The sequence below is a fragment of the Echinops telfairi genome, unplaced genomic scaffold, assembly GCF_000313985.2.
Source record: "Echinops telfairi isolate 266 unplaced genomic scaffold, ASM31398v2 ScPeMD7_2;HRSCAF=8, whole genome shotgun sequence".
Classification (NCBI taxonomy): Eukaryota; Metazoa; Chordata; class Mammalia; order Afrosoricida; family Tenrecidae; genus Echinops; species Echinops telfairi.
The window spans coordinates 45,432,940-45,458,261 of record NW_022103898.1 but is presented as its reverse complement, the minus strand read 5'-3'; the positions used below and the strand labels follow the sequence as shown (position 1 = coordinate 45,458,261).

Below are 25,322 nucleotides of genomic sequence, written 5' to 3'. Positions count from 1 at the left end.
CTTTTTTTTTTTTCACTGTGCAGCCTGCTTTAGTGCCTGAAGCCCACGGAGTAAAGGCAGGCAATGGTTCGGGGCGACAGTCTGCTTTCGCATGGGACACTGTGAGAGGCCCACCATGGTACGTTTATTCTTCTTCGCCAAGACCACAAGCCCAGTGGATAGATGCTTCTTCAGTTCTTTATTCAATGTCCAACTTTCACATGCATGTGAGGTGATTAAAAATATCATGTCTTGTGTCAGGTAGTACCTTAATTCTCAAAGTATTATCATTGCTTTTCAATACTCTAAGAAGTCTGGTGCAGACGATTTGCTTCGATTTGCAAATGATCTTTTGAACTCCTGACTGCTATGAGCATTGATTGTGACCTAACTATTGAATGATTAACCTAACTCTGTCTGCCATAATTGATTTCACAATGCTCTCTATCTGATAACATTCACATCTCTCAACTATCAGTATAGAGGATTCACCAGAGGCTTACTCCTCTATGTGGACCTTGCAAATGGATTTGGGGCTTCCACTGCCAACCATTGCCTTCTGCAAACCAGGCATTCATAATTTCAGGTCTAATATCATTCCCTCCTTTAAATTTGGATTATATTATCTACAATCCTTGTACCACACATGGTGGTGTGTTTCTTCTATGCGGACTTAATTGATGCCTCACATAAATGGCTGCTTATTTGAAAACAAGTCTTTAAAACCCCAAACACCATTCTTTCTGATAGCTGGGTACTATCTAATTTCTTCACCACATTTTGCTATAGCATCTATATCTTCAGTTATCTCCTCATGAAGTTGAGCATCAAATAGAGCCATGTCCTATGAATTAATTGTTCTAAGATGGGGGCAAGAATTCAGTGCAAGCCCAAAATCCATTCATGCATCTTGGCTTATGTATGTATTAGAGGCATTAGTGCCATTTTATTCACCCTTAATTTTTCAATCAGAATTGTATAAACAAAACCCACTAAAATTTCTATGATGTTGTCTATTGTTCCTGTTGTTAATCATTGGTGCTTTCCAATTAGGGCACAAATTATATTATTTCCTTGCAAATGGATGTGGCTTGTCTGCCATTGTTGGCTTCATCTTCAACACGATCTCATCCTGTCATAAGATGACTTATTCATTTGTAAACTGATTTCTTCGAGGCATTGTCTCCATAAACTTCTTGTAAAGCATCTATGATTTTACCATCATGCGTCACTATAGCTTTGATGTTTGTTCTTGCTTGATTATTAGCAAACTTCATGTTGTTCTGAATGAGCTCTTTCATACTGATTTATTTTCCTTCTTAGTCCTATTCAGACATGCTCTAACAAGTTATTGTGCATTTATCTTGGTGCAAAAAACATTTTTAAATGCATGCATGTTTTTTACATAAGACCCACATTCTAAACTTCTTCAAATACCTTCCTACATGTATACATATATTTAATGAATATTTGTGTTATCTTAAAAACTAAATTTTTACAGTCACATTACGTTGTACAATGCCTTTTACATTTTTTTTCATGAAATAAAATATGCAAGGAAAATTAACTATTAATTAAGGAAATCAGCAATTCGGCATATGTCATGTCAGAAATCTTCTCAGACCTACAAAAGAATGTCTACTGGATTTAAATACAATTAACAATATGTTTTAACAATTATTTTGCACTTCATTTTCGCATTATAATTGTTCCAATGGAAAAATACATGCTTTCACTTTGTTCCACACCAATGATAACTTAATATCTATAATTTAATTTGTCAAGGGCTAGCTTCTGCTACCCATGACTTTATTATTGTATGGTGTTTAAATCCATTATTGCACAATAAATATTTATAGATTTACTGGAAATATGCCGTTATTCATTTTCATCTAATGGGTGACTTCCAAAAGCCAAAATATCAAAGAATAAAAGGATATTAAAAAAACTGCCCAATGATACAGAAAAAAAATTATGTAAAGTTGTTGTTTTGGGCACATGTATGTTATAACAATGAATCTGTTTTAGTGTGAGTTTTCCAGAGGCCAGCCAGTGAAGTGTGTGTGTGTGTGTGTGTGTGTGTGTGTGTATGTGTTTGCTATTGTTCAGTGCTGTCAATTTGGTTCCAACCCATAGTGACCCTGTGCTCAACCAAATGAAGCACTGCCTAGTCTTCTACCATCGTTACAATTTGAGCTCATTGCTGCAGTCACTGCGGCACTCCATTTGTCTGGGGTTGTCATCTTTTTTGCTTCCGATCTACTTCACCAAGCATGATATCTTTTTCTAGGGACTGATCTCGCCTGATAATATGCCGACGTATTTGAGACAAAGTTTCACCATCCTTGCTCTTAAGAAATATTCTGGTTGTACTTCTTCCAAAACAGATTTGTTTGTTCTTTGGCCATCCATGGTACTTTCAATATTCTTCACTAACAATATTAATCAAATGCATCAATTCTTCTTCAGTCTTCTGTATTCAATGTTCAATGTTCCATGCACATGAGCCAAATGAAGACCCCATGGCGTGGGTGAGCGGTCGCTGTGTCTGCAAAGTACCAATCTTACTTTTCAACACATTAAAGAGGAAACGTGCAGCAGACTTACCCAAAGCAATGCCTACTTAATCTCTTCACTGCTGCTTCTGGATCCAAGTAAAATAAAGTGCTTGACAATTTCAATCTTTTCTCCATTTACCGTGATGTTTCCTTTTTCCCCAGTTGTGAGGATTTGGATATTCTTTCGTATGAGCCGTAATCCACACTAAAGGCTGCAGTCTTTGATCTATATCAGAAAGTGCTTCAAGTTCTCCTCACTTTCAGCAAGCAAGGTTGAGTCATCTGCATGTCTAAGGTTGTTCATAAGCCTGTTTCCAAACATGAGACCACATTCTTCTTCAAACCCAGCTTCTCTGATGATTTCTCAGCATACAGACTGAATAAGTATGGGCAGAGTATACATCCCTGACACCCACTTTTCTTGATTTTGACCCAGGCAATATTCCCTTATTCAGTTTACACAACTGTTTCTTCATCCATGTATAGATTCCGCATGAGTACACAGAAGTTTTCTGGAATTTCCATTCTTTTCAAGACTATCCATATTTTGTTATGATCCACATAGTTCAGGGCCTTAGCATAGTCAGTAAACACAAATAAACATCTTTCTGGTATTCACTGATTTGAACCAAGATCCATTTGACATAATAATGATATTTTTTATTCTAAGTCCTCTTCTGAATCTCACCTGAACCTCTGCAGCTCCATGTTGCCAACAGACTGGAAGAGATACATATTTGTACTCATCCCAAAGACACATGAATAAGAGAATGCTCAAATTATAGAACAATATCATTAATATCACATTCAAGTCAAATTTTGCTGAGGATCCTTCAACAATGGTTACAACAGTACAATGACAGCGAGCTGCCAGAGGTGTGTGTGTGTGTGTGTGTGTGTGTGTATTCCACAAAATGAAAAACACCAAACTAAATTCCTATGTATCCATTCCAACTCCTAGAGACTCTATAGAATCCATGGTGTCGCAATGGGTTATTACAATGAAATGCTAACCACAAGGTCAGCAATTAGAAACCTACAGGCACTGCGAGGGAGAAAGATGAGACTGTCTACACCAGTACAGTTATAGTCTCAGAAACCCACAGATGTAGTTTTTCTGTGACCTAAAGGGTCACTATCATGCACAATTAGCTAATTGGCAGTACGTTTGAGTGTGTATCTGTGTGTCTGCAATTTTGCATGCAGGTATACATGTTTATATGTATACATGTATAAACATACACACATACTTACAGACATACATATTTAGAGAAGTATAGAGGGAGAGCAAAAGTGAGAGAAATTTGTTTCTAATAAACCACTCATTCCATTCTAGGAACTGGCAAATTCCAAATATGAGGGTCAAGTGGGACAGGTTGAAGTCTGACACGGCTCACATAATTACAGGAGCTGATGAAGTGAAAATTTGCAAGTTACGTGGCTGCTGGTGGCTTCTCCCTTCTCTTGGTGTTGAGGGGTTTGGTAAATCCAAAATCTGCAGAACAGACAGCAGGCTACAGATGTCTGCAGGTGTATGTACCAAGAACCAGAGGTCAGATGACACGAAGAAAGTAGGGTCAAGAGGGAAAACAAGCAAAAACCCCACGTAATGGCTATAGGCAGGTCCCACCCTCAGGGAAACCCCCTTTTTCGATGTATTGGCCTCTCATGTCCTAAATTGGAAGGTGATTATACACTGTCAATGTCTATCAAATCATGGATCAAACATATTAGCCCTCAGAGAAGCATTAGATTTTTATGCTTTTCTTTTGCCAGAGATGCTCATGTTGCTGATTCCAGAAATCAGAAAAAGAAACATATGGACATATCTTAAATAAGTGTCACAAACATTGAACATAATCTTCGGCATTTATATTTTACTTAATGCTCCTTAAAAAAAAACAAAAATGGTGCCAATGAAATCTTTTAAAAGACGCTTTTATTCCATCAGCGTCTCTCATTCAGGTTCTGGGAGAAAATGTGGGCGGCAGTGACTCATGGAGAAATAGCTACTGTTTATTCAACAAATCTGAAGATTATGTTTCATAATAGCCTAATGAAATAAACCCACGGGACACAATCACCACCTGATAGTCTAAGAGGGCATTTACATTTTTCTCTGGTGACGTAGGGAGTAGCTTTACTGTAGAAGTCCACTAGCAGTTCTTGGCCACATACAATGCGGACTAAGAACATTTTGGAGCTGCAGAGATGACTAAGTTATCCATGTCCTTGAGTTTCTTGCAGATTGGTGAGGAAGGTGTATTTTTAAGTGGTTTTGTGAAATTGTCCTCCGCTCCATGTCTTCTGCAGCCTCAGTACCTTTTTCCCCCAGATGGTCCGCATGGCATTTTCTCAGTCAGTTTGAGGAGAGGGGATTCAGTGCCAGGGCTCCAGACTCGGGGAAGCACGGGTGTTATAGAGAAAACACACAATAAAACAAAGGTGCACGGGAAGGAAGATTGTTTGTTCTTACATGTCTATTGTAGTTACTACCGCCTATGACTAAAAGGTAAAGTGAGCAATATTATGTTGCAAATGAGAGGAAAACACTGTGTGGATAAAAGCCAGACTGAGACTCAGACTCATTGCCATTGAGCCGACAATGACTTATGGGGACCTTATAGGACAGGGTTGGACTGCCCCTGTGCGTTTCCAAGACCTTAACTCTTTATGAGAGTCCTTTCTTTCTCCCCAAAGCTAGGCTACTGAAGCAAAATGATTGATAAGGCTCATAGGATCCACCCTCCCAATGGCCCCAGGCCATATGCTCTTAAATAACTGGGAGAACAGGAGATTTATATTTGAAGGGAAGACTTGCTGGGGGAAGGGGGAGATAGTTTTTTTCTTTTTTAAAAAATTTTGAGTAAACAGGGGGGCGGCGGGGAGATAGTTTTTTTCTTTTTTTAAAATTTTGAGTAAACAGTTTGCCACTGGATGCTTTGGTGTAGGAAAAGCTGTGTCCAGCAGAGACAGCTCCTTCTTGGCATGAACGTTTAAGGGAGCCAGCGAGCAGACACCCCAGTATGCTTGGCATGGTAAGCACCTGCGTTCATTGGTTGAGTGGAAGTGGTGGTGGCAGCAAGGGCTGAGGGTGAGGGTACAGCAGTGAAGATCCTGGCTGAGTTTGTTCCTGTTTCCCTGGAACCCCTTGACCTAGACCACAGAGGCTAGAAATTAGAAGCAGCAGGGCTGACAGGTCTGAAGTTTAAGGCAAGGGATTATGAGTGTTAGATGGGGATTGAAGTGCAGGGAGATGTGTGTGGACTTCAAGCTTACTAGTGCCCACTTGACCTAGCTAGGTGTAAGCGAGCTGAAAAAAACCAGGATGGGTGAGTTCTTTTGGATCTGGAGATCCTTGTGTGTGGATCCACCTTGACCCAGAAGACAGTTTTGATGACAAAGGAGCCGCATCGAAGCACCAGGAGCAAACCAGGAGCCAAAGCATGAGAAAGTGGGATGGACTTCTTAGCCCACAGAGTAAGTGAGGCTGATTTGGGGGTGGGGGTGGGGATAGGAGGCTGGCTTGTGGAGTGGAGTGTCTTTGGGCATGTAGTTGGGGGATCTATGTCTGCTGACCCAAGAAGCTGGAGCTAAGTGCCTTCGGGTGAAGTTTAAAATACTGTGGCATGCCCTTCGGTCTTTATTGGCAGCTCTGAAGGAGCTTTGTAACATTGCCCAAGTAGGACAGAGGTCAGGCCAAGTGGTTGGGTGGCAGAGAGAAGAAACTTTGCTTTTAAACAACCAAATCTTGAGCATGTCTTACACTAGTGGTAATGTGTTCACTTTTCTAATAAATTCCATAATCACGAGTGTTGCCTCTGAGTTCTGTATGGCCAATGAAATGAAATAATTAAAATAGCCCCAGAAGTACAGTGCCATGGGAGGGACGGATTGGTGTCAGAATTGGTCAGGAAGGATGAACGGTGGAGGCATGTCTGACCTCTCTGCCTTGTGACCCTCTGTCTTGGGAGCTGGAATTCTGACACTCCACCACCCCACGATGTAATTTCCTTCTATTTGCATGATCTTTCCAGTTATTTGAACCATGTTTGCATTCCTCATCCTACTCTCTAAGTGTTCAAAAACTATAACGATTCCAATAATAAACATATACAGATATGGCCACTTTTTCCCACCACCACCTCCACCCCATGGACCAAGCCTTCATCTCTTATTTAGATTATTACCTAAAAACCAATCACTTCCCTGCTTCTACACATAAGCCTTTAACATCTATTTTTAACATGATAGACAGATTGTCTTATTCAAACATAAGTAAGACCATGTTACCTTTCTGTATAGGCCCGTCAATTGCTTATCATTTCATCCATAGTAAAAATTAAAGCATTCTGCCCAGTGACCGTGTTAGACAGGGTTCTCTAGAGAAACAAAACCAGGACACTTATGATTATAGATAGATAGATTTATATAGGGAGAAGGATACACAGCTAATGAGTCTATGCAGCAGTTGAACTCATTTCGTGAGACTTTTGATATACTGAAGGTCCTTTAACTCACTCCTGGTGCTGGTCCAAGGTCAAGGAAGCAGACAGCGGAATTTGCCCTTAGGCAAGAAAAGGAGAGCTGGCCCTCAGGCAGCAGGCACAGCAGGTGAGGCAGCTCAGCTGCAGCAGCTTAGCAAAGCAAGTCTTGATGGAATCTCAAGCTTTAGCAATGTAGGAAAGGCTACATCAGGGGTTCTCACCCTGTGTGGCGACCCCTTTGGGGGTCGAATGACCCTTTCACAGGGGTTGCCTGATTCACAACAGTAGCAAAATTAGTTATGAAGGAGCAATGAAAATAATGTTATGGTTGGGGGGTCACCACCACATGAGGAACTATATTAAAGGGTGGCAGCATTAGGAAGGTTGAGAACCACTGGGCTACATGACTCATAGGTTGACTCAGTCCACAGGTATTGCAGCACATGATGAGGCAAAAGACTAGTTCAGGCAGCAGCACACTGGTTTGGTCACCAGGGAGAAAAGAGGAAGTGGCCTGATTTACAAAACCATTTATCTTGGTCACCCTTCAATTGAGCTGTGACCTGATTAAATTCTGCCCACATGTTCCTACGGGAGCCTACTTGGCACAATAAACCTAACGATCACAGTGACCAAAAGTATCTACAAGATTTTCTATACTTTTCCAGTCACTCTATTTGACTCTCACTGCCTTCCTGTCCTTCATCCAGTTCACTGTTGTTGCTTTTTCTCAGTGCCATTTTAATCATACTTGTTGATCCCCCTTGTTGCGGTGTGCCAACTCAGAAATCTCTTATCCTATTTTGTTCTTTAATCAAGTCGTTTTTCCCCTAGCAAGGCCTTCTGTTTTCTTGCAGCCCCTTTCTGTCTCCAGAACTCCCTATTCTATTTCCTGATATGACTTCACCACCCCACCTCCTCATTTAGAGTAGGTTTCACTAATTGATATAACAATTGTATTCTTTCCCAATTCTCTATAGCACTTCTCACTATCTGACATCGTTGTGTGATTTTTTTTATTGTTTGGATCCACTAATATACATATACTTCCATAATAGCAAGGGTTATTTTTGTGGCTTTTATTTGCATTGTGCACTCCTGTTTCTCAAACACATAAAACAGCACCTGGTACATTGTACTTATTTGCTATATCACTGTGAAATGTATGCCTCACCTGTACGAAGCCCTCTCTGAACATCTATGGCAAATTAGTCATTTTCTTTCTGAGTTCCCATTAAAACGATCACAAACATATTGTTATATGTTCACATGCTAGACATTGTGGTTAGACTTGAGTTTGTTCACTAGGACAAACATAGCCACATACTTTGTGGAACCCGGTGTAAAATGAGAAATACAGGGATCTAGGTTCAAAATTTATCAACATTTTCAGCACATTAAAACAAGAATGAAGTCATTTAAAGTACAGGATACAAAAAAAAAATCCAAGCCCATTGTCATCAAGTCAATGCTGACTCATGGAGACCCCTGTGGGTTTCTGAGACTGGAATGGTTTATGGAGTAGAAAACCCAGACTTTGTCCTGAGGAGCGGCTGGTGGTTTCCAAGTGCTGACCATGCGGATCACCGCCCACCTTGTCACCACTACAAGACCAGCACTCTCAAAAAGGATAGGTTGTACATCCGTACACCAGTCTTATATGGGGTTTTAAACATTTTCTTTATTTTCATATCCTAATAGCAAGTAATATCCCTATTAGATGGGTTATAAATGCATATATTACTATATAGATGAATTCAAAATGTTTCTACTTACGTAATTTTTGTGAGTTGCCATTAGGTTGTTTTTATCTCATGATGGATCACTAGTTCAGAATAAAATGTGACATAGGATTTTAAAAGCTGTGACTTTTAAGAAGCATGTTGCCAGGCCTCTGGGTGGATTAGAACTGCCAATCTCCAGATACCATTCAAGTGAAAAATGTCTGCACCATAGTGCCTTGACAATATAATCCAGATTTTTACTCACATAATGAAAAATTAAGATCTCTGGGGTATTTCAAATGGTCAAATCCTTGACTACTAGTCTAAATGCTGGCGCATCAAACCACACAGAGGAAGGTCAGAAGAAAGGTCTGGTAATTTGCTTCTGAAAATATCCAGCCTTGAAACCCCTCTGGAGTGTAGTTATACTCTGCACATGAGGTTGTTGGTTGTTATAATCTAAAGTGAGATATCAGAAGCAGTTCAATATATTTTTCTAAGTTCTATAGGTTCTAATTTGCTGCTTCATGTTTTTTCCAGCCTACTTTTCATACTTTAAAAGTTTTCTAGATCAAAATGAAAGTAATATTAAGGCTGTGCCTTAAGTGTAGCAATAAGTGTTTTGTGAATTTAAAGTACAATCTAGTTTATTTGAAAACAATATTTCATAGAATTTTAAATGTTACACATTTAGTGATGTATATATTTTCCTTACCATCTATTGTTAAGAATTTTAACTGGCCATCTTCTCCAATTTCTACTTTTTCTTGACCATTATCAATAATTTTCTTCTTTGTGATTTTTTTTGTCATTAATTATTTTAGTAAACGTTGATACAGACTTGAAGTTACCACTACCATCATATATGTGGAAGAGAATGAAGTAAAGTCTTCATGACCCAATGAACCAAATGAAGTAGCCCCTGTATTAACAGTGGAAAATTCACTTCCAAAAGATGGAAGGTAGACAAAAAGGATTCTGTGTCTTGGCTTCAGCTTTCCTGGGGCCACTGTGATCCCCACCCCCTCCAAAAATCTTCCAATGGATCTTGAGAAGAGTCAAGTGAAAATCCGACCATTCCACCAAAAAAATTCACCTGATACATGATCTGGATTACAGAATGTAAAACCAAACTGAAATGTGCTATCAAAATGACTTCCACCTCCGCCCTTTAGTGGTTCTTTACCATATTTGTCATAGATGCCCCATTGTTAGCATCTGATAATGCTTCATATGCCTCAGTAATATGTTTGAATTTCCTCTCTGCTTCTTTATTATTCTCAAAGTTTTTATTAAGAAGCTACTTCAGTAACAGTTTATGATACGGTATATATATATATTAATATATATCCTCAGGCGAGGCATGTCTCTGCACACCTAGCACTTCACAGTAATCCACCATGTTTTACCAGATGGTTGGAATGAGTCCCATAGAAGTTAGCAGCCAGGAGCAGGACGGAGAGGCTAGCAGTGAGTCCCATGGTTTCTGCTCAGGTCCTGCAGAGCTGTCGCTGGTGGGGGAGGGGTGGCAGTTGCTTCTGTTTTCCTTTCTCTCCATTCCTCCATCAGTAGTGTATACATTTTGGAAATGAACTGAATTGACTAAAATGGGGGATCTAGTATCCAGAGATTGTTCCTTTTTTATAGATGCAAAACCAAAACACAGTATTTATTTTATTAACAAAAAGTTGATTTTCAATTGCTAAGCAGGAGAAATATTTTTTGCTATTGGTGTATTCCCTTAACATATTTAGAGAAAATGGGAATTTAAAGGTAAGCTATAAGTCTCAAGAGAATTATCCCCCAATAGAAGGTATGTCTATTTATAGGTCACTTTAGAGAAAATCATTATTCCATTTTCTTTTTGTGCTAACTTAAAACAATATGTATAAGTCTCTGAATCTGCAGTGCTCTGAACAGCAGATGGAGAGAGAGGACTGAATCAGTAAATGACAGTGAGCTGGCATAGGAGCCCGAGTAATGCAAGACTTTAGGCTAATCTATATCTTCTTTATTTCCTCAAGGCCAGGATGGCGTTTTGCTAATGAGAACAAGAATGATAATACTCCACATCTGCGTTTTGCTAATGAGAACAAGAATGATAATACTCCACATCTGCATTGCACTTTTTATTTTCAAAAGGATTTATTAGTTTTTTTCACAATATCATTGTTAGGAAAATAGGACAGGAAGATCATTTTTATACCCATGAGAGAACTGAACATGGATGTATTGTACAAAATTTAAGGAAAAATAAGAACAAGGAAAAAGTGTGGTGACTGATGATTAAAATAGGCTGGGTTTCTCTGAAATAAACAATCATTGTTATTTTAATATAATACTATTGTCATCAATTTATATCCAGATTTCTAAAATTTCAAGTTTGTTATTCACATCTAATCATCATCAGCAAGAAGAAGTAAGTGATTCATTCATAATGGAGTTCAATATTGCTAAGATTTTCAATCTTAAGAAATCTTCCTTGAGATCTGAATATAAAAACTACATAATGGTTTTGTAGTTAATTAGTATATTTTGAACATTATGCAGGTGTTTTCTCTACATAAGAAATTCAAAAAATGTATTATAGTTCATCATGTTATCAATTTATGTTATGATGCTTTCTCAAAGCAGAAAATAAATCAAAGTTTTGAACTAAAACTATTGATATTTTGACAAACAAAATAAAATTCCACTGAATATTTTCCAATACTATTCAATAATTCTATAGTCTACATAACTAATGATTTAAGTCCTAAGATTATTTAATACAGTTCAAATGCTATCTTTGAAATAAAATGATTAATTTGAAAATGAACCAGCTTCTTCTGGAGAGATCAAAATCCAAAGTCACATTTTGGCAAATATTTTATTCCTGGTAAGTCTGAAGAAAGAAATGGTTAACGAGCCTTGCAACATCTGGAAGATAAGAAAACAGTAAACTTTATCAAAAGTTAAGAAGGATAATTTGTCAAGGGGATCACATGCTAAGGGATCACAGGAATGAGAAACTTTCAGAGTAAGGTCCATGTTGTTGAGAATTAGAAGTCAGAAGAGTGAGTCTTTGAGAAGTCCCTTACCATGTTCATGTATAAAGGGCATTAAGAAGTAGATGATTACAGCATTAGTTACATGGGCTGTCATTGAATTAGATGCCTTGAGAAATTGCTAATCTGATTCAAAGTTATCATCTAATTATATCCTGAAATCTAGAAAATGGACCTTTTTTCGGTTATAGGAACATGATAGTGTGTCCATGGTTGAAAACAAAATTGAAAACTGATTCCCCATTCAGTGCTTTCTTACTGATTCTATAATGAGTTCAATAAAGAATTATTTTTAATGATATAATGCTGTAAATATCCCTTAGTTAATCACTATTCTGGGCCAAAACTGTTTTCAGTTCAACAGACTTTCAGGAATCCTAACATAATGACTTTACAGGACAACCTAATAGGAAATTCAAGGTTAGTATCCTACTCTAGTCAAACCATACATCGTATATTAGTTTCAATGCTGTGGTCCCCACTATCATAATCTCCCCACTGCTGCTTTTTCTTTGACTATGGAGCCTCCACATGTTCTCATTAGCCTTCTCTGTGACTAAAGACTGCAGTTCTGAATCTAGGTCTTATTGCTGGAACCTTGCAGAGGTCACAAAAGGTGTTTACGCTACCTCTCTTTGAAGTTCTAGTGTAGGCTACACTGTTTGACACAGTCCGCCTTCAAATACAGTCAACGGATGAATGAAAAATGAACAGATGAGTGAAGAGTGAATCTTACCAATACAGCAATTGCCTAAATTTCAGAAGTTTACCAGATTGAAGATTGCCTACAGTGATGCTATTGCTGCTGAGATATGGAGTAATTTTTTGTTGTTATATTGCATCACAATGAAACTACTGTCTGACAAGACAACTACTTATCAACAATCTCCCCTACCTGGCTGACCTAGGGTTCCCTCCCTTAGCTGGCATTTGTATTTCTCCTTGGTGTGAATAATTTCAATTATTAGATAACTTGTTTAGCTGTTCTGTAATTTATTCTGTATAACTTCTACTTAATATTTTAAATCATTGAAAATAAACAATAGTTTACCTGTAAAGCCAAAAGTCCAAAGATAATCCCAATTAAAGTTAAAATGTTAACACCATACCAGGTACTGATTTTATTGTCACAACCCTAAGGAAAATACATTGTTTAGATTGACTCAGAGATGTAAATGATGTTATATATAATTCTACTATAAGAATAAGAAACACACAATAAAATTGAGTCACTAAAAGCAAACACCGAGTGAATGGCTAACTGGAGTTTTAATTTAAGTAGCTATGTTTGATGTCTGGCCATGTCAATTGCTACTGTTAAAGTTGCTAAGATATTCTCATGTAATTGAAATCAGAAAGTTATAAATTTTAAAACTATGGCTTGATTTTCTGATTATTGTTATTTAGTAGGTTCTATACCATCCTCTAATTGGATTTTTCCCAACAGAAATAGAAATTTTAATGAATATGCAATGCCTTATTTATCTATTAACAAACTATATAAAAAGAATTATACATTTTACAACTAGAGTAATGTCATCATACGATATATACATAATATTAGCAATTCTTGGAATGTAAATCTCTTGCTTACTAATATTCTATACCTATGATTAGCAGTTTCTTCTGAGAAGTTTCTATTATTTCATCTGCTATCACTACCTGTCCACCATGATGACCACTGACAGAATTCCTCACCTCAGCCTTCGCCAGTCTTGTACTCCTTCTACTATTACAGAATCCTAAACACCTCTATCAAATTCTTTATTAAAAAAACACACTTTGTAATAAAGTTCCTCCTCTTATTACAGGACTTTTGGAATTAAATTTGGGACAATAGATTGAGGGCACCTCAAGAGTAAGGAACACATAAATAACATACCCAAATAAATTTATTCAACTTATTATAAAACAAAATAATATTGTGGTTCATCTAATTATGGTTTCGATTTGGTGAAGTTGCTTAAGAACCTAACCAACATGAATAACATCTCTTTCATATTAAAAATTTTCTCAGAATTCCACATTTACTTGCTAAAAGAAAATAAATATAAGACATTGAAGAAGCCTTAGAATTTATCTTTACCTCTAGGTAAGTTGCATGCAGTGGCACATCACAAAACCATTTTCTTAATGTAGAATTTGTGCAAGAACATGGAACCTGATTTGAATTTTCTTTATTGGTGTTCTTTATCCAATCTGTGTAATTGTTTTGGCCACAACACTGTAACTAAGATCAAGAGTTATGAATTATAAAACATTCACAATGCTGTTATGTTGTATGATTTCCATACATGTTAAAGTATTTCATTTTTGTGATATTGATAATTTTTCTCCATAGAAATTCTATCATGCAAGTCTGGCTAGATCAGAGGGTGTACAATGGTACAGATGGGAACTGGAGACAGAGGGAATCCAGGGTGGATGTTCCCTTCGGGACCAGTGGTGTGAGTGACAATACTGGGAGCGTGGAGGGAGAGTGGTTGGAAAGGGGGAACCAATTACAGGGATCTACATGTGACCTCCTCCCTGGGGGATGGACAACAGAAAAGTGGATGAAGGGAGACGTTGGGCAGGGCAAGATATGACAAAATAATAATTTATAAATTATCAAGGGTTCATGAGAAAGGGGGGAGTGGGGAGGGGGGAAAAAATAAGGACCTGATGCCAGGAGCTTAAGTGGAGAGCAAATGCTTTGAGAATGATGAAGGCAATGAATGTACAAATGTGCTTTACACAATTGATACATGTATGGATTATGATAAGAGTTGTATGAGCCCCTAATAAAACAATAAAAAAGGGTTGTATGAGCACCCAATAAAATGATAAAAAAAGAAATGTAATGGATACAACAAAAAATGTGCTTTTAATCCATTACTTTGTTGTCTCTGTATTTGTTATTCACAAAAGCTATAGCTTTCTATTTATGCACAGTGGATGGTTATGTTTGGAAGACATTGTTCATCTTATTTTATATTATGGAAGTCCTTCATGGAAACTATACCTGCTCCAACAGAACTGCAGATTGTGTTTAGGATCAGGAGTAAAATAACGAATCACCGGAACTTATCTTCCTTCTACCTGTAGAGTTCCCTGTGGATGTCTCCAGATTATGCTACCAGTATTTAATGTGAAAGAGAGTTACCTCTAGTTTTTTAGAATTTAATATGAGATGTAACATTTCAGTATTTATTATAGTGTATGAAAATTTCCCAAAGATATTATAATAAAAATATTCACAGACTTGACAAGATTTCTATGAAATATCTCTTTTAGTGTTAATTCTAAACTTCTATGATGCTGAGTTGGGAGGATGTGAGAGAGTTGGCTTATATATTTGTCACCTAAGAAATAAGGGAAAATTGAAGTATTTTATAATTATTGAAAGCTATAATATCATTACCACCTATATTAAAATGTGCCAGTAGTATTATTAAAATACAAGAAGACTTTAAGGTGTTAAAAATTAGGGAATAGGTTAATCAACTAAATCTGCATGTGCTGGCCCAAATGTATTCATGACTGGTAACTGTAGCATTAAAGTTAGTGATGTTATGTTACCATCTCACAATGGATTATGGATCAAACCATGCCTTTCTTCTGTGTCCACAGAAACTTCTTTAGCATGATCACAACACATAAACCTCAAATACCAGAGGGGTCGGGCCTGCATATGAGTTGTATGGCTGGGAACTGAACTCTAATCTTTCTCATGGAAGGTGGTAATTCTACTACTAAACCACCGCTGCCCTGGAAGAATCATGGAGGGGGAAAAAAAGGCTACAATTGCCATCGAGCTGATTTGAACTCCAAGTGTGTCAAAGCAGAACTGTGCTCCACAGGGATGTGTACTTCTTCTGTGAACTTCTTATATCCAACTTTCTGATTGCCGTCCACACTGCCCCTGAGTCGATGACGGCCCATAGCAAGCATCTAGGTTGGAACTGCCCCTGTGAGTTTCCAAGACGGTAACTTTTTAAATAGGAATATAAAGCCCAGTCTTTCTCCTGAGGAGAGGCTGGTAGTTTCTATCTGCTTACCTTGTGGTTAGTAGCCCAAGGCTAACTACTAAGCCACCAGGACTCCTTTTATTAGTTTATAAGTGTAGGAAAGTTTTAGGCTCTTCTAATTTTTAAATAGGTTACGTGTTGGGCTTTGATCCTCATAGTCAGCAGTTCAAAACCCCCAGCAGCTCTGGGAGAAAGAGTGGGCTTTCTACTCATAAAACAGTTACAGTGCCAGAAATCCACAGGGGGTCACTATGAGTCAGCATTGACTTGATGGCAGTGAGTTTGGTTTTTTGGTTTTATACTGCTCATTGCCAAATGCTCCCCACCTCTGCTCTAAACCATTTGGCCCTTACCTTTACAGTGTACCTGCCCAGAAAACTTGAATGGATTGTGAAATAGGAATTCTTATAACAACCCAATACAAACCAAACCCATTCCCAATGAGTTGATGCTAACTCAATAGAGTAGAACTGCCCCACGGGGTTTTCAAGGCTATAAATCTACACCGAAGCAGAATGGTAGGTTTGAAATGCCAACTTTTCAGTTAGCAGCTGACCCCTTAGCCCTTGTGGCACCAGGGTTCTTTCTTACAATTATATATACTACCTCTTAATTCTGCACTAGGTCCAATGCTTTCTATATGGCACAGAACTGAAATACTGTATTTGGTAGAGGCTCATCAACAAGTGTGCATTGAAAACAGGATAAAATACATTTCAATTAACCCAGGAAAAGAGAAATTATGAAAAGAAGGAGAAAACAAATTCAAGATTTGTAAGTGGGCAGAATGCGTTCCAGCTAGCTTGTCAGGAAAAAGCACGAAGACCTCTCATGCCTCTCTTCCTTCCTCCAGCTACTCCCTGGCTACCCTTCAGAGTGTCTCATTATAACTTTACTCCCATTTCTCTTACTGTTTTCTGCAACAAATCAAGGACAGTCCACTTGGGTATTTCTTCGGGCATATTTTTAGATCCATATTTAGAGATGACTAAATCAAATTCTGTGATCCATACTTGGTAAACCTATTGAAAATGGAATTAAAAGTCAAAACCATCAAAACACTCCTTGATGTCTACACAAATCTTTTCAAATGTTCTTTCTTTGTCTTTAAGTGAACCTACTTTTTAACTTTTAAAATTATTTCTAAAAACAACAATTCTAGAAATGCAATTTTTTCCCCATAGTGGGAGTGTATTTGATCCATGTCTCCCAATTCAATTGGGCATATTTTAAATAATTTTAGCATTCCTGATTACCTATATATGTATCTTTTCTTTGGACTATTTTGTAAACTAGTTTTAAATCATTATTTTCCTCATTAATTAAAAGATTAAATAAAATTATGGGCAATGTTTGTTTTATTTGTGCAAGGGTAAAGATTGAACATGTTCAGAAATTATTATTTAATAATATTAAAACAAAAAGACTCCATTTCAATAGATAATTTCATATCTAGATTCCAAAGCCATATGTATTTATACTTAGAAAATTATAGAGACATTTATTGAACAAAATATGAGCTATTATTTCTCAATGCATTCTCTAACTAGGCCTAGACACTTAAAGTTTTATTAGAATTAGGTAAAGGTTTACAGAGCAGATCATCTGTTTTATATTCAACAATCACACACATTTTGTTTCCATTCAACCACTGTAACCCATTCAATGTACCACAGCTTTTCTCACTTCCTCCCAGTTTTCTGTTTCTGTTCCTCCTTCTTTCCTAACCTTTTGTATTTTGTCCTTTTTAATCTGAAATGGGTGGTCATTCTAACAGGGGTGATTTTAGGTAAACACAAGGACAGTGACTTAAGAACAGAGTCATGGAGGTTCCACCAGTCTCATTCAACCAGTAAACCTAGTTTCTTATGATTTTGAATTCTGTCCTACATTTCCCTCCCACTCTATCTCCCTCCCCCACTGCCTGCTTACAATGACCCTACAGGACAGGGCAGAACTGTTCCTGTGGGTTTTTGAGACTCACTGTCATCCAACTTGTAACCACTAGGCCACCAGGACTCCCACACTTGATTTAGAACTTTCTAATGTGATCCTTTTCAGATTCTTTTAATAGTATTTGCCTCTATTGCTTTTAACGCTTATAAACCTCATAAGGTCTTTTTTTGGCCTTCATCCCCGTCCCCGCAAATTCCCTATTACTGTATATAGTCTTCCCTATCGCTCAAGTTAACATTTGTCTACTCATTAGTCGGTGATTTCCTGTCCTTGATCTCCTTCTCAGACTCCTGGTAAGTAGCAACGAGTGCTCTTTTAGTGTGAAAACTTTTTCTTTACTTTTCGCAAGAAAATGGTTTGAAATAATATTTGTCCATTTGTGATTGATGACTTCACTCTGTATAATGTCCTCCAAGTTCATCCGCATTTCACATACATAGTTATTCTTTAAACTTGACTAGTATTCCATTGTGTGTATTTACCAATATTTATTAATCCATTCTTACACTGATGAGAATTTAGGTTGTTTCCATGTTTTGCTATTGTGAATAGTGTTGCAGTGATTTTTCTCTAGGATATATAAGCAGAAGGATTTCCTTGTTGTAGGGAATTTCTATTTCCAACATTTTGCAGAAGCACCGTGACACTTTGCACAATAGTGGTATGATTTTGCAGTAAGTAGTGAGTGAAGGTTCCAATCTCTCCACTTCCTGTTTGTTTTTTAATTTTCTCTTAAGGCTGGGGTGAAGTGACATCTTATTGGGTTTTTGATTTACATATCTTGAATTTATAATGATCATGAGCATTTATTCTGTTTGTTGGTTGCCTGAATGTTTACTTTGGGACATATGGGTTTATGTCCTCTGTGCATTTTTTAACTGGATTGTTTGCCTTTTCTTCTTGAGTTATTGAAGTGCTGTATAAATTTTAGATATCATGCTCTTGTTTGGGGTTCATACTTTTTTTAACAAATATTTTTCTCAGTCTGTAGACTCTTTTTTGATGAAATCTCTTGAGGCTCCTGTGTCTACTTTTTAAGAAATTCTAGTAACTATTTTGTCTTCTATTGTTCTCATTATGTTTCAATTTGTCCCTACTTTTGGTGAGGATCTGGATAGTTCTATTTTATGTCTCCTCTTTGATACCTCTTGGGTCTGTCTTTGCATATGAATATACAATACAGGCCCTATTTCATTCATTTGTAAATGGATATACAGTTTGGCCAGCACCATAACTTCAAGAGACTATCTATTCCTCACTTAATGTGTTTTGTTCCTTTGTTAAAGATCAGCTATCTGTAAGTGAATGGATTTACTTTTGAGTTCTCAATTCTGTTCTATTTGTATGTGTATTCTCTGCTGTACCTGTACTAAGCTGTTTTGAATATGATGGCTCTTTAGTAAGTTTTTAGATCAGAAAGTGGGAAACCTTCTACTCTGTCCTTCTTTATGAATTCTTTGCTTATTCATGAACATTTTCCTTCCCACATACAGCTTGTAATTAGTGTTTCCATCTCTTTAAAAAATGAGGTAGGAATCTGGATCCATTTGCATTATTTGTTTAGATTCCTTGGGGTAGTATTGACATTTTCAAAATGACATGCCTTCCTATCCATGAACATGGTATATACTTCTATTTATGTAATCTTCTTATAATCTTGCTTTGTATTTTTCTTTGTATAGGTCCTTTGTTTGTGTGATTGGATTTATTCCTAAGTGTTGCATCTTTTCAGTGACTACTTTAAATAGTGCTGTTATTGTTTTCCTGATGTTTTTTTCAGACCTCTATTTGTTATTATAAAATACTTCAACTGCTTTTTGTGTATTGATCTTATACCCTGTCACTCTGATGAATTTTCATTTAGCTCCAACAATATTTTTGCTGAATATTTTACATTTTCCAAATATCCTGCAAACAGAGAGAATTTCACTTCTTCTTTGCCAATTTGTATGTATTTAAAATTCCCTCTGAATAGGAGTGGTGGTAAAGGGCATATCTATGTCATTTCACAGAGCCTTTTGGTGTAGCTAGTTGCACATGACAAACTACAAGGTTAGTAGTTCAAACCCACCATCTGCTCTATGGGAGAATGAAGAGGCTTACAAAAGTATTTGCAGCCTTGGAAACACACAAGGAAAACGTTTCTGCCCTGTCAGGTCGCTATGAGTCAGAACTGGCTTGATAACCCTGAGTTCTGAGAGTCTGGTTCTCATTTACAAGTGGAATGCTTTCCGTTTCGCTCCATTGACAATAATTTTGACTGTTAGTTTAAAATATATGTTTTATATCATGTAGATGAATTTTGCTTATAATCCTGGTTTACTATTTTATCAGCATTCAATTTTATAAAATGCCTTTTCTGTATCATTTGACATCATCAGTCTATTCACTTGTTTTATTTATGTAATGTATTATATTAATTGTTTTTCCAATGTGAACCACTTTAGTATACCTGGTACAAATCCCACTTAATCATGTCATAATTTTTTACTCTGATTTTTGTTTTTATTGGATTCTACTAGCTACAATTTTGTTGAGAATTTTTGCTTTTATGTTCCTGAGAGATATTAGTCTATAATTTATTGTTTTAGTGATATCTCTGCTTGGTTTTGGCATCAGAATTATTATTGCTTCATAAAATAGAGAATTGTCCTTCCTTTCTATATCCTGGAGTAGTATGAGTTAAATTGGTGAAAGCTCTTCTCTGAATGTTGGCTAGAGTACATCAATAAAGCTGCCTGACCCAGGCATTTTTGTTTTTAAATTATATGTTCATATTATTCTTTTACTATTGCCTTATTAAGGTATTTTCTTCAGTCCCTCCATCACTTGTCTGTCAGTTTGTTGTACTGTGGTGACTTGTGTATTGCTGTGATGCTGGAACGATGCCACTGGTGTTTCAAGTAACAGTAGAGTCACCCAAAGTGAAGTGGTTTCAGCATAGCTTCCAGACGGACTAAGAAGAGACTATGGAAAAAGGAACAGGATGTGTCCACTTCTGAAAAGTTAGCCATCGAATAACCCTATGGACAACACTGAAAGATTGTTAGTTAATGAAAACTTCAGAAATAGAAGCCAAAACCTGTCAGAGTCACTGCCAGATGTGTTCCTTTAGGTCAGAAGGCTCTCAAAGGTGACCGAGGAAGAGTTTCATTCTAAATTAGAGTCAACCACAGAGATATGGATGACGTAAAGCCTGCAGGACCTTCATTTACTGATGGAGCACCACTCAAGTTTAGAAGAAACAGACAGCATGCTTAGTCAAAGAGAGGGGCAGTGAACGATCCTTTACAAGAGAATTGACATCGTGGCTGGAAGGATGGGAACAGACAGAAGAAAGGTTGTAAGAATAGCCCAGGATGGGGTGGGGTTTCACTCTGTTGCACTGGGTCCAGACAGCACCTAACAACGTCAGTCCACGTTAGTTCAAGTAGGCGGTGTGTTTGTAGAAAATTGTCCATTTTTCCCAGGCTTACGAGTTTGTTGGAGTACAGTTCTTTATAGTATTGTTTCCAAATTTCCCCCTTGTAAAAAGGTTCCTGTGGCAGATTTTCATGGAAAGATTTATCTTCAAGCTCAGTAATTTGAACTTCCAGAGATTTCATTCTACCCCTTTGCTCTTTCAATATATTTTTATATTTCTGAAATTATAATGTTACCTGCTGGATTTCTATTTGCTATTTTTGTGTGGTTCCAATTTAAAATTTATTTTGTGAGTTTGTTGTTTGTTTCCTATTTTTCTAATACTTTTTGTTGGTGTTTCCCCTAGTTCTGTCCATTTTTCTTTCATCCATTGGAAGAGTCTAACTACAATTTTAAAAAATCCTTACTAGGTTGTTCCAATACTTTTTATTCTTGAGAAAGTTCCTCTGGTTCTGTGTATTGGTCTCTCTTTCGAGCTACTCTGTCTTGTGAACTGAAATGGTCTGTTGTCTATGGGACACTGCGGCTTTGTATTTGTATTTATGATTGTACCTTTTAAAATGTTATTAATTGGTATTTAATATGCATATCATTATATAGTTCAATCACATCAAGTAGAATTGTACAATTGCTACCACATTCATTTTCCAGAAATTCTTCTTCTACATGGACTCCTTGGCACTGTCTCCATTTTACCCTGCCACCATCACTGTACCGCCTTCCCCCCAAAAAAACCTTATTCTACTTGCTGTCCCATAAGGTTCATCTATCCTGGGTTTCATTGATGATTGTATCTTGATGAGACCTTAGTCACTTACCATCTGCCTCCTGTAACAAAGATATGAGTGTGCGCAGCTCTCTATTTGGTGTTCCTATAGCACAGTGGACGTCTGATTTAGCTGGTGTTTTGGCTGTCTATGGTGGATCGTGCTATAGGAGTGGTTCTCACTCCGTAGGCATGGCAGTAGGAATTACAGGTATATGTGGGCCACGTGGGCCACGTGGGCTTGGTTTCTGTCTCCAATTTGGTTGGAGAAGGAAAAAAAAATCAAAAGAGAAAACAAGCATCAGGCAAAAGAGAAAGTGATTTAAAATTAACAAACAAAACAAGTAGGGAAACACACACACAAAAACAGGAAAATATTTTTTAAAAAGAAAAGAAAGTAAAAGTATGGGCAGAGGGGAAAATATATTAAGCAAAACTACAGAGAGGGAAACAGAAAATCTAAAAAGGAAAAAAAATGCTGATCCAAACCAACAGCATTCTAATCTCAGAGGGTAGGCATGCGACTGGCCACAAGATGGGTGATATTAGGGGCTGGACACTCCTTTGCTCATGAGGTGTGTGTGTAATAAAGGAGGATCCCACCATTTGTCTCATCATTTAAAGGTGTGGGAGCTAGTGGTGGTCCTGAGCAAGCAGAATTGATGGTGGCTACACTGTTAAGTTAGCCAATAATTCTTTTTCATCCTTGGCTGCTTTTGTTCAGCTTTTTCTCCCATTTCTATATCCTTTATTCAGAAGCTGAGGGTTTCAGAGTTATCACTTCCACCTGTTTCTAATAGTTTTGCAATCAAGGGGCTATGTAGCATGTCCGATTTCTGTGCTATCTTGCCAGAAGTCTTCCAGTTATATATGTAAATAATAACTTACACAAACATGTATTGATACAGTACTTTCACTACCAATTTCTAATGTATTCCTAAACCATACCCAAAATCAAAGCAGTTCACTGAAACAATAGTAAGAAGGAAAAAATGCTGCTATTTTGTAAATGAGGATAAAACAAAGCATTTTTTAAGTTGGCTTTGCGTACATGAATAAGAGGAGCAAATATTTGAATTCTAATTCAATGTGTTCTTATTGTATAATTCTATTTTTAATAATAAAAACTAAATAACTGGTGGGAATATTATAAATGATAAAATACATATTACAAATTATAAAATACAAGTTAAATCTTTACTAAACCACTTATATAGCTTTATATTAAAACACAGACAGAGATCTTCACTGAACTGAAATACTTAAATATTTCACCCTTGGGTAAGTTTCATTACTAAAAAGTTGTTTGGGTCTCTTTTATGTACTTTAAAAACTTAATTTAATATGTATAAATCTTATTCTAATTAATTTACTTATATCACTTATGATGTGACCTGGAAAATTACATTGTTTTTAGTTGTTGTTTGGTGCCATGGAGCGGTTCTGACCCATAGCAACCGTATGCACAACAGAAGGAAATACTACTGGGTCCTGCGCCATCCTCACAATGGTTCCTATACCTCAGTTCATTGTTGTAGCCACTGTGTCAGTCCACTTCACGAGGGGCTTTCTTCTTGTCGCTGTCCCTCTACTTTACCAACATGATGTCCTCTTGGAGGAACTGGTCTCTCTTGACCACATATCAAGTGTGAGTGCCTCTAAGGTGGTGTTCTCAACCTTCCTAATGCTGCGACCCTTTAATACACCCCTGAGATAGTTAAAGTTGATGATGCCAACCAGGCCGATAAACACATGTGGGGTTAATTGAAGGGTAGAGAGATAAATGGCTCGGTGAGCCTCGTCTTTCAAGTTCTTGGGTCCCTTGCTTTCTGATGGTCGGACCAGGTTGCAGCTGCCTTCGCAGTTCCCTGATTCAGGTGGCAAGGTTCACTTCCTGCAAGACATCCCTGAGGAGAAGCCACATGGACCTACCCCGATGCAGCCCTGGGTGCTGGAGCAGCCGTGTGGAGACTCCTGCAAGAACTGAGATGCTTACATGTTCATGGATTCTGCTTTCCTCCTGTAGTCGGAGTCATCGAGTGTGTTTTGTGAGATGGAGGAGGACTTTGTGGATTGGTGTCGGACATATGGGTTAATGTTGGACTTGGGGCTTGGGCAGCCCTGGGTTGATATGTTTTCTTGATGTGCACTTAACCTTTATATAAAACTCTTATACATGAGTTTCTGTGACTTTGTTTCTCTTTAGTGCCCAGATTAACACACCCCCAAACATAAAATTATTTTCATTGCTACTCCATCACTGTAATTTTGCTACTGTTATGAATTGGGTGACCCCTGTGAAAGGGCCATTCGACCCCCAAAGGGGTTGTAACCTACAGATTGAGAACCGCTGCTCTAACGAGTATTTTGGCCTTACTTCTTGCAAAATAGATTAGTGCATAGTACTTTCAATATTCTCCAGCACCACAATTGTAATGCATTTATTCTTCTGTCTTCCTTATTCAATGTCCAATTTTTACATGCATAAGAGACCATTAAAATACCATGGCTGGGTTCAAGCTCATCTTAGTCCTCAATTTAACCTCCATGCTAATCAACATTCTAGAGTGACATCGTGCAGCAGATTTACCTGATGCAAGACATCTTTTGATTTATTCACTGCTGTTTCCATGAGCATTTATTATGGATCCATGCAAGACAAAATTCTTGACAACTTCAATTTTTTTTAAATCATTTTATTGGGTACTCATATAACTCTTATCACAATGCATCCACCCATCCATTGTGTGTCAAGCACCTTTGTACATTTGCCATCATCATTCTCAAAACATTTGCTTTGTACTTGATCCCTTGGTATCAGCTCCTCCTTTTTCCCCTCCATCCCTGCTCCCCTCTCCCTCATGAACCCTTGATAATTTATAAATTATTATTATTTGGTCATATCTTACATTGTCAGACATCTCCCTTCACCCACTTTTCTGTTGTCTGTCCCCCAGGAAGGAGGTTATATGTAGATCCTTGTAATCAGATCCCCCTTTCTACCCCATCTTCCCTCCACCCTCCTGGTATCACCACTCTCACCACTGGTCCTGAAGGGCTCATCTGTCCTGGATTCTCTGTGTTTCCAGTTCCTATCTGTACCAGTGTACATCCTCTGGTCTACCTGGATTTGTGAAGTAGAATTGGGATCATGATAGTGGGGCAGGGGGTGGTGGGGTGGGAAGAAGCATTTAAGAACTAGAGGAAAGTTGTAGGTTTCATCCTTGTTACACTGCACCCTGAATGGCTCGTCTCCTCCCTGTGACCCTTCTGTAAGGGGATGTCCAGTTGAATACAGATGGGCTTTGGGTCCCCACTCCACACTCCCCCTCATTCACAATGATATGATTTTTTTGTTCTTTGATGCCTGAT

General features: G+C 37.6%; 1 protein-coding gene and 1 pseudogene across 1 annotated transcript in view; both read right to left on the bottom strand.

Moving 5' to 3' along the window:
- Nucleotides 1-9,413: 9,413 nt before the first annotated feature.
- Nucleotides 9,414-10,150, bottom strand: LOC101648236 (annotated as a pseudogene).
- A 1,448-nt stretch (nt 10,151-11,598) lies between these two features.
- TSPAN19 (tetraspanin 19) overlaps nt 11,599-25,322 on the bottom strand; it is a 29,212-nt gene continuing 15,488 nt past the window's right edge. Inside the window, exons 5-8 of the mRNA XM_004700421.1 lie at nt 16,717-16,827; nt 13,882-14,025; nt 12,847-12,930; nt 11,599-11,667 (exon numbers count right to left, since the gene is read on the bottom strand). Coding sequence (XP_004700478.1) covers nt 11,599-11,667; nt 12,847-12,930; nt 13,882-14,025; nt 16,717-16,827 — 408 coding nt within the window. The remainder of the gene's footprint in view (nt 11,668-12,846; nt 12,931-13,881; nt 14,026-16,716; nt 16,828-25,322) is intronic.